Below are 10426 nucleotides of genomic sequence, written 5' to 3'. Positions count from 1 at the left end.
AGCCCCCCCACCTATTTGCGCCAATGAGTATAATACTACTAATTAGAAATTACAATATGTCTATATAGTATAATATTAATTATTAGTATATACTATAATAATATGTTCATAGTATAGTAATAAATACAATAATATACATACCTACAATCGTCGGTAGATACACCTCCGTCGCGGTTCTCAGAAATATCAATGCAAATAATATACAGTTCATAAATGATAAATCACATAAATCATAATAGGAAAATTCGTAAATAACTTTTTACAAATAACTTTCATTTTAACAAAATAACTAAGTTAAGTTACAATTATTTATAAAAATAAATAACTTAGTTACTAATTAAGTTATTTTCTATATTCTATTTTTTTTTAACTAGTTAAGTTAAAAGTTATCAAAAAAAGTAACTTTTAACTTTTAACTTTTTAACTAGTTACTGCCCAGCTTTGGTTATCGTAGTCACTAAAAGGAGAATTTAAATAAGCTTTTACAGCTGGTATCAATAATCTACTCGTTTGACGGTTTGGGAATCGGCAACAGACATATATCTGTTATATACGCCAAGCTGTATTTGCGTGGCGTATATGACACACTCAAAAGGTAAACATATTAATTTCAAATTTGATGAATATTTTGAATCACCTCGGTAACTCGAAGTTTCAATACGTCGAATTTTTATTTCGGTCCCTTGAGACTTTGAGATACCGAGGTTCTATATACTGTAATCATATTATATTACATAATTACACAGGGGTTTTCATTCGAGTGTCGGTTTCTATATCGAAATCCTACGGAGTCCAGCAACATGAATGGTTTTTGTGTTAACTGTGAGCAAACGCTGATCTTATAAACCTATACCTATAGTTGTGTATTGACCATAATGCGTAGTTTATGGTATTTGATAAATTTATGTGCTATGTCTATAATTTAGAGTTTTATGTTATAATAATATCACACCATATTATATTCATGCACAAATCAATATACCTACGTACACCCTATAATATGTATAATATGTATACAATATTTGTATTTATTATAATAGAGGTTTCATACAAACAACATATAATTACTATTTCCTACAATATATATTTTATACATATAATAATACGACAATAGTTGTAGAAAATCTAGAATATTACCTATATTGTTCCAAATTTCGTATGACAAAAATGGTGCGGCCGTGAGGGCATTGTGTAGGCGATCTCCGCCATTTTAGAGTCAACAAAATCGGATACGTATATATATTAGGTATATAGCAGGTTATAGGTACCTATATGATAAAGTGACGAGGGGTATTTTTTTAACGAAAAAAATCGCAACGGATTTGGCACATACACTGCCGCGGCCGTAGGTATAATATATGATATAATAACGGGGAAAAACAGACGATGCAGTGAGCGTATCTTCCAAGAGGGATGGAAATAGTCGTCTGTATATAATACATACACACACACGCGCGTGTAATAAGAAGGGATTCGTCTGGTAATACAACGATAACAATAATAATAATAATAACAATATAATAATATTATACTACATTACACGGGTGTTTTCGCTCGCGCGTCGGTTTACCGCGGCAGCGGAGGTAGGTGGTGTCAACCGTCGCGAGCGCTAGCAAAAAAAAATTACAGGAAAAAAACAGGCGTACGTCGCGCCCCGCACACACGTACCCTCCGCCGGGGGTTGGTCACGGTCGTGAAGCGCGGAAGACTTGTGTGGCGTCTGTGGTGGCGGAGGGCGAAGGGTTGCGCGCGCGCCGCGAGACCAATAGCGCTGCGGGGGCGAGGGTGTCGGCCGGGCACGCTCCGCCCAACCCGGGGGCCGCAAAGCCACCGCCGCCGTACGCGCCCCTCCGGCGACGGTGGCGGTGGTGGCGGTGACCGGCACGCCGCGCGCCGCCGCCCGAATAAAGGGGGTGGGTTATTCGCACTTTTCTACGCGGTGGCCAGTTATTGAATTACGCAGGGCCATCATTTGATTTGGAACCGACGACACCGTCGTATGTAACCGCCGCGCGCGCGCCACCGTAATCATCGCCGTCGTCGTCGTCTTCGTCGTCCTCTTCTACTGTCCGCTACCGCATCCGCCGCCGCCGCCGTTCTCTTCTCGCCCGTTACAATACGAAGTGTATGAAACTATATCGTCGAACAAATTATTATTATTATTATTATTATATCATCATCACTGCGGTGCATCAGTATTATACCTATTTATACATGTAAAATCATTATTATCCATATTACCTATACAATATTACGTACGGGCCGGTTTTTGCTTTTGGCCACCGCCTCCCCTCGTTTTCCTTGGACGTCCTCATCACTCGATTTCGCTCTGGCGGGCCACACGTACTCGACCTGCAGGATCGACAACAGCAAAATACTATACCGAATAACAACTACATTATTATAATACACTTAGCCGGTAAACTCACCGACAAACTTTTTACGCACACGTCGCGAAATTGCAGTTGCATCGTCCACATTATCGTAGATAATATATAGTACGTCGTTGTCTCGTCGTCGGTACACACGTGCGCGCCGCCCGATGAGATAACGGTACGTGATAACGCATCGTCATGGACTACTCGTACCTGAACCAAGCCAACTTCGATGGTCTGACCGGCACCACCACGGCGGCGTCCAACATGGACCACGCGGCCATGGGATACGGTGACCTGACCGCGTGTGGCCAAATGACGCACGCCGCGTACCGGTTCGGTCCCACTGCGTCCATGGCCGCCCGGTCGTACAACACGGCCATGGGCCATCACCTGTCAGCCGCCGCAGCCGCAGCGGCAGTCGCGTCCGGCAACGGCCACAACGGCACCGGTGTCACATCCGCCGCCGCCGCAGCAGCCGCAGCCGCCGCCCGTGGTCACCATCACGGTCATCACCAGGACCATCACCCGGGGCGGCCAACCATGTTCTCGACCGCAATGAACTTACCAGGTAAGCCAGGCAGCTCGCCAATGTGATTTAGTATGCGACCACACAAGTCCACTTTTTGACTAACTCATCCGCGGAATAGTCGAAAAACTGCACTATAATGATTTAAAAAAAAAATTCAAAAATTACAAGTTATTTTAATGAACTTAAGATATGGATTTTCCCACACGTTTTTCATATTTAATTCAAGGAAAACTATTGGTATTCCTATTCGACAATGGTAAAATTGTATATTACGCATTATAGGTACTATAATATAAGTACTTATATTTTTTTATTATATTAAAATGAAACCGTTATTTGAAGAGAAATCACATAATAGTAAGATTCTTGCACCGAAAAAGAAAATCAGATTACTCCATTAACTATAATAAATAAACTTATATTATATTATAATTTATACTTATCTGGTTGTCGCACCAACTGTTAGTGCATTTTTTTCTTTATTTTAATTTTTATTCCATGAAAAAGTTAATTTTTAAAAAAAATCGACTTGTCTGGTTGTCATAGTAAGGACCCATATTATAATAGTTGATCTAAGGTTAAATCGCGGGATGCGGCCCGTAAAATCAGTGAGTTAAACATAATCGAAGTGTAATCGACTATTAATTGTAATACGGGCCATGAGCCCTTTAGTTAGGACTTAGGATCGATAAAATGTGATCGCACTGATGTAAAAATAACAAATGCATCTAGATCTAAAATGCAATAACAATATCGTACGAACAGAGTTAAATTCGTAGGTTGTCATACTAAAACTATAATTTAATGAATATCAGAATATGTTTACATTCAAGATCGTTCGTTTATCGAATTATCTCAGAATACATATAGGTCATACACTCATAAAATATCCAAGCATCTATAGTTGCAGACGAACTATCGAAGCACGTATATATACCTAAAAATATATAGGTACCTGCCTATTATTATAAATTGTTTATTAAATATTAATCATTACCCTCAAGGCCCCAACTAAAAATCACATTCAAATATATATTATAATAATGTAAATGCTGAGAACTAACTATAGTTATTAAGTTAAAAATAAACAAATTTTTTTTTAATTTTTTAACCTAACTAGCGGGTTAATTATCTTATTAATTGAATGACTTAATAGAGGACGCCGCAGTAGCCACACACCCGTTATTTAAAAGGTTTAATATAGGCAACATTAATGCAAATTTGAGAAGAATTAAAATGTTTAATCTTCGGTAAAAGTGATCCCATATCTGTAGGTACTATAACAATAGTAATAATGAGATTATATAGAAAAACAGTTTCACGTCGAACAAACATACAAGTAGGTACACTATTTATAGTAAATTTATCAAATTTGCACACTACTTTGAAAATAAGATAACTTTATTCGTGTTGAAACGTTTTAATTTTTTTAATATCATAACTCAATAATTTTTTATAAACAAAATCAAAAAAACAAAAAAATTTAAATTGTACGAATGAATAATTTTAATAATAAACAAATTGTCTTCAAGTTATCAAAAAAATAAAAACGCAAATATGACGTATATAAATATCTTTTATATGTACTTTTAGTAAAAATTAGGTTAAACTACTGCGGTCTGCGAGTACTACGGTAAAGCACGATTGAGCATAGAATATTTTATGCGATGCTGCCAAATTCACGTTGCCAATATTTTGTAATTTATTATTTTCACGTATTATTACACCAATTATTATGATATCTGACGCTAGCCGTGAGCCGAGCCCCTCAGCTTTATCGACAATGTTATCAATTAATAAATTAGTTCCGGAGTACCTACTATTCTGGAATACTAGTGTGACTATTATTGACTTATAAATATTTTGATTTTATTATTTTCATAAGTCATAACTATTATTATTATTATTATTATTATTATTATTATTATTATTATTATTATTATTATTTGATTATCAGTAAAAAGATCTATATACTGTATTATAATGTGACTACTATTGAGAATATTATTGATTTATAAATATTTTGAGTAATGTGACTAGGTATATTACATATTGACTATGAAAACATGATATTTTTTTGCCATGTTTTATTTTGAATCATTATAATTATTTAAATAAATATTTTTGTATAATACTGTTCAAAATTGAAAATGGCAACGTTGCAGAGTTTTTTATGCTCAATCGTGTTGGTTTTCTTTTGTATTTCAATTTCCTTTGATATGCCGACAATTTATACTCAATCGTGTCGCAAAAAAAGGTGCTTTAGGCTCAATCGTGTCTCAGCCGAGTACTATATCCGTAAATTTGTCTCGTGAAAAACCGTTTTCATGGTTAAATTAGGGATGGTGTAGCGTCACGTTAGCTAGTTAAAGAACTCACTGAAACAACTTATAGCTTTTAACAAATAATTTCATAATACTGGTTAAAATCATGTGTAATTTATGTAAAATGGCTCTAGTCAATTACTAATTAATTACCTAAATGTTAATTTAATCACACTGTAATTACATGATTATACATTGATTTTAAAATCTAAATACGAATAATCAAATAAAATAAAATATACACATTGTTTAATAATTAAGTTGACACAAACGTGTAATTTCATAAACCACTAGTATCTATGCAGTAGAAGTTAAAGTACTTAATATATTATAGTATATAAGATGCTTATTTAATTATTGTTTAAACATTTTAAAGTTGTACAATCTTTGTGAAATAATATGTGTAATCCCGGTGGTGATTAAAAAATAAATAAATAACATTTGAATAAAGAAGTGCAGCTAAAAATATTTAAAAAAAAATATTAATCAAATTTATTTTGAATCATAACAATATTTAAATTAAAAAAAATAATGATTTAAAAATATTTTGTACAAGTTTAGTAAATTGTTTGAAAAATCCGGGATTATCTTTACTTTTAAGTAAACTCAACCTGCAGCCTTGATAAATTTTTTGATAATATATTATTTTTGTTTTCATTTCTGAGTTACCTACCTATTAGGTATAATAATATCTTGTACTTTAATTTAATATTTTTTTTATTTTTTAAATTGTACAAAACTACTTTGAAATATATTTCAATTTATATTATAAATCTTAAACCATATGTATCTAATTGGGTCAATTAATAAGTCTAAGAATATTTATAATTTAAATTGTCTGACAATTAAAATTTAATTTTCAGTGTACCTGTTATATAAATTTATTGTTCAATTATTTCTAAATACAACGTCATTCGTCTAACACCTAGTTTATACTAAAAATATATATAATATTATATAAATCATAATTTGTCTTCAGAATCATGAAAAATTCATATACAAATTAATTTCATTGTTTTGGGAGTTAATAATGTAATATAATATACCCGGTCACAGTATCGGCACTATTAATTAGTATTAATTAATTATTATTGTTTTTGAACAGGTTAAAATATCTAGGTACCTAAGTAATAATTTAGACCTTTAGTTAATTCAAATATAGGTACCTACAATAATTGTATCGAATTATGTTACTGGTTTTGAACTTTAAAAATGATTATAGCCAACTATTATTACCAGTTTTTAATAAGAAAATGTATTATTCAAATAAAGTAAATAAATAATTATCAATCAAAAACATATGCATTACCAGGAATTACATTAAGAGGTTATCAGGGTAGCTTAAATATAATTGTATTTTAAAATATTGGATAAAATAGTTTTGAATCTCTATTATTAAGTCAATTAATTTTAAAACGAATTAAAGACAACATTTTAAGACGATCAATGCAACCTTATAAGTATCGATTGACGATTTATGTTGACATTTTTACTGCAAAAGCATACGACATTCAAGTAGTGAAATTAATGTATAATTATATAGTTTACTCTCAGATATTTGCTAACTGTTATTGTAATATACATGTTTTTAAACTTTAAAAAATATTTTTTACTGTGAATCCGGAAAACACACGATCGTATTATTTATCAGAACGAATTCAGGCGGAAATATTTGTTTGCGTAGTCGTATGATATTTTGGTTAAAATTTAATATATTTAAATGTCTTTTACATTTCATGTATGCGTGTTTTACTCAATGTTTTCTAGAATTTGTACATAATATTTCATATCGCTTTATTCACTCGACTTCTTTTAAATAATACTATACCTACTATACGCATGTGTACTTTATTTTTTATTATTTCAATGCACTATGCAGAGATATATTTTGTTAACTCAGATTTATATTTAACCTAAACAAATGTATATTAAACAACAAAATAATAATTTAAATAATGTTATATATATTATTTTTATAATATTATATTAAACATGACGATGTCTTGAAAAAATATTATACCATGTTATATACATAATATTTCGTAGACATATTATTATTATTATTATTATATATAGAGCCATAGAGGGCTAGTGTGGCTCGGTGGATGGCCTCACTCAACATGCTAACATGCTCTGAGGTCAAGCATCGGCCGATGTCGCTGGTTCCCGGATGAATGACTACCCAGGTTTTTAATGATGAATCCTTGTCTCACATACACGTGTTCCTCAACCAACCTTAACCCTCTCCAAATGCTAATGGCCATAAATGCTGATGGTTAAAATCAACAAAAAATATATATATTATTAGGTAGGTATATGCCTATAATTTATAAGACTAAAAAATAAAATTATATACAATTTAACGTAATCAGTATCATTACCTATCAAGGCGTAACGTAGGTATTAGTGTCAAGTGTGGTAATATTGTAGTTGAAACGCAGCGTTATTGCGGCAAACGTATCTTCTTGTGGCATATAAAGTGTTCCGAGCTTATAATTTTTTGACCGAAAAAAGTTAATAGTTATTTTATTTATTTCGTGTATATGGGTATAAGGTTTCTCTAGGGAAATAGTTCTGACAGAATACATAAGTTGTGATGTATTTCAGTTGAGGGAAGTTTTGACAAGGGGTCGGACATCGTGATAGACAAGTGTGAAGACAAACGACCGGCCCGAAAAGGGGGAAACTATGAGAAATTGGCTGGTTAAGTACGTATGACAGCCTATACAAATAGATTTTTTTTCGCCCCGAAAAAATATATACTTTCCTGCTTGTTTTTATAACCACGGTAATATTTGTGTATGAAACAATAAATATAAATATTATTTTTACATTTTTTTTAATATAACATTATCCAAACCAACGTATTTATACTGGTACCTATATAATAATTAGTATTATACATTTATAATATTATATTTAGTACGATTTTATGTTGTCGGAAAATCTTCTCTCTGTATTATGCTATTTCATATAATTTACTACTATAATTGTAAATACGAAACAAACTAGGCTCGTGTGATATTTAATCTGAAATAACAAAAAAAATAATTAACTCACTGAATTTTGTAAATCCAATAGTATAATATAGCACTTTATATTCACACGTTTTAAAATAATAAACAGGTGGGTTTGGTCAATATAAAAACATCGGCCATTAACCAAACATAACCACATCAAAATCTTATTGTGGTTCATATTATTAGGTATATGTATCAGCGTTCGTATAAAATAATTTAACAATTCAACATAATATATAATATACAATATTGGTCCAACCTGTATAATTTTACAGACATTTAAATTACACATTTTAGCCACCATAAATGATGATGATAATAATAATATAATACTAATAAGTACGACAATAGCGTTGTAAACATTTTATCGTTTGCGGTGTCAAAAGGCCCCTTAAGTTTAATGATAATAACGAGGACAATAATTGCAACAATGATCGTAATAACTGACGTTATAAATAATTTAACATTCTACGGTCAAGTCTGCAGCAAAGAACGCGACATTATTACAGAAATGAAGGATGTAACTCAATTAAACTCTTGCCACCACGAATAACTTTAATTAATTCAAAGGCTTTGTTTATTTTTATTTTTTTCTTCTTTTTGTCTCTAATATCGATCTTGTATAAGACCTGCAGCCAAGTGCTAGTACACCACAAAAATAATATGCACATATTATAATATATAGCTACAATATACTGCGGGAGGTGTTCTACTTTTCCGTCACAACAATTTCGGTTTTTAGATTTAGAGTATTTTATAAAATTATTAGTTATATGAAATAAACAACTAATTTGGATTTTATTCACATATTTGAAAACTTCTGTAAGCTATACAATTGGAAGCTTGATAAAATAATCAAATAACATAAAATACAATTTGAATTGTAATAATAAAACTTAGTCTTTATAATTGTCACATGTATTGCTGACATAATCTTTCCCCTCTTACCTATTAATAATGAAAAGTCACCGATTGTAAATATAGGTACAATTATCTATGTAGTGGACAATATAATATTATTATATCAGTTCTTTTCTTACAATATAAGGTTACCGTTACCAAAATCTAAAAACTAAAATTTGTTGAGGCTGAAAATATAAATGTATATTTTCATACTGGCGGTTTCGGTATCGTCGAAATAATTTAATAATGTTATCAGAAAAATTAAAATTAATATAATAATCCAATCATACCAAAAAGCAGCTAAATAAAAGGATCGAAACCGTAAACTATACAAAACGTCTTGGTTCGATCGCGTATAGCTAAGTCCTACTTACCAGCGTCTCTCAAACAACAGTGCTCCACCAGGACTCCATGGAAAAGATCTAGGGGCTAGGGCAGTGGTTCTAAACTTGTTTATAAATCCGAGTACCACAACACAGTTTGACAATTTGCATGTACCACTTAACCTAATAACGTTTTTTTTTTTTATTATCATAAATTAAATATAGGTATTTACAAATACCTAAGAACATTTATTTTATTACTATAACTATACAAAATATAAGCATTTAATGCACACAAAGAAAATTAAATTTGTTCAATTGTTATTTATATTATTATTAATATCGAAAAAACCAAAAATTATTTATTGTAAATAATGATCCATTCCAATTGATTTTATTAGCGTACCACCTAAGCGTTGAGAAACGCTGATCTATGGGATCCGAGGACACATCCAAATTAAATATCTTTGCTTAATAATCATAATCATGATTTATCATCGGTTTTTTTTTTTTTTTTTTTTATCTAAATTGATATACCTGGTTTTAAAAGCTCCTAATTAGATTGTTTTATGAATTTGAGAGCTCCGTGAACAAAAAATGTTAGAATATAGATAGTATCAGATAATAATGTTTCTTATATAGTTATATGCGATTTTCATGGGCTGAGCTAAGTTTTTGACCAATTGGTTACCGATTTCCACTCCTAATGGTTGGCATATAAATATATAGGTAATACAGGAATATTGTTTCCGCTCATAAATAATCGAACATTTTTTGTACATTTTTTGTACATAATATGTACTTATATTAGATCGTCATGTAATACAATGTGTAATCGTTAATTGAGAACACTCAATATCTTTGAGTAGGGGAATGCAATTTGAATTCTGTTTTCTATTTGGTTGTTATGGCATAAAAATACACTTATTGATGGCCAATGAATTTTTAA

The 10426-nt window shown here is 31.4% G+C and overlaps 1 protein-coding gene across 1 annotated transcript in view; it reads left to right on the top strand.

Annotated features, from left to right (window-relative positions):
• The first annotated feature begins 1954 nt into the window (after positions 1-1954).
• LOC100570786 (paired mesoderm homeobox protein 2A) overlaps positions 1955-10426 on the top strand; it is a 44470-nt gene continuing 35998 nt past the window's right edge. The window contains exon 1 of the mRNA XM_003242889.4: positions 1955-2946. Within this exon, the coding sequence (XP_003242937.1) occupies positions 2574-2946 (373 nt within the window). The 5' untranslated portion in view covers positions 1955-2573. The remainder of the gene's footprint in view (positions 2947-10426) is intronic.

Source organism: Acyrthosiphon pisum, chromosome A3 (assembly GCF_005508785.2).
Source record: "Acyrthosiphon pisum isolate AL4f chromosome A3, pea_aphid_22Mar2018_4r6ur, whole genome shotgun sequence".
NCBI lineage: Eukaryota > Metazoa > Arthropoda > Insecta > Hemiptera > Aphididae > Acyrthosiphon > Acyrthosiphon pisum.
Note: the sequence above shows the minus strand (reverse complement) of the source record. Positions and strands in the feature narration are given on the sequence as shown.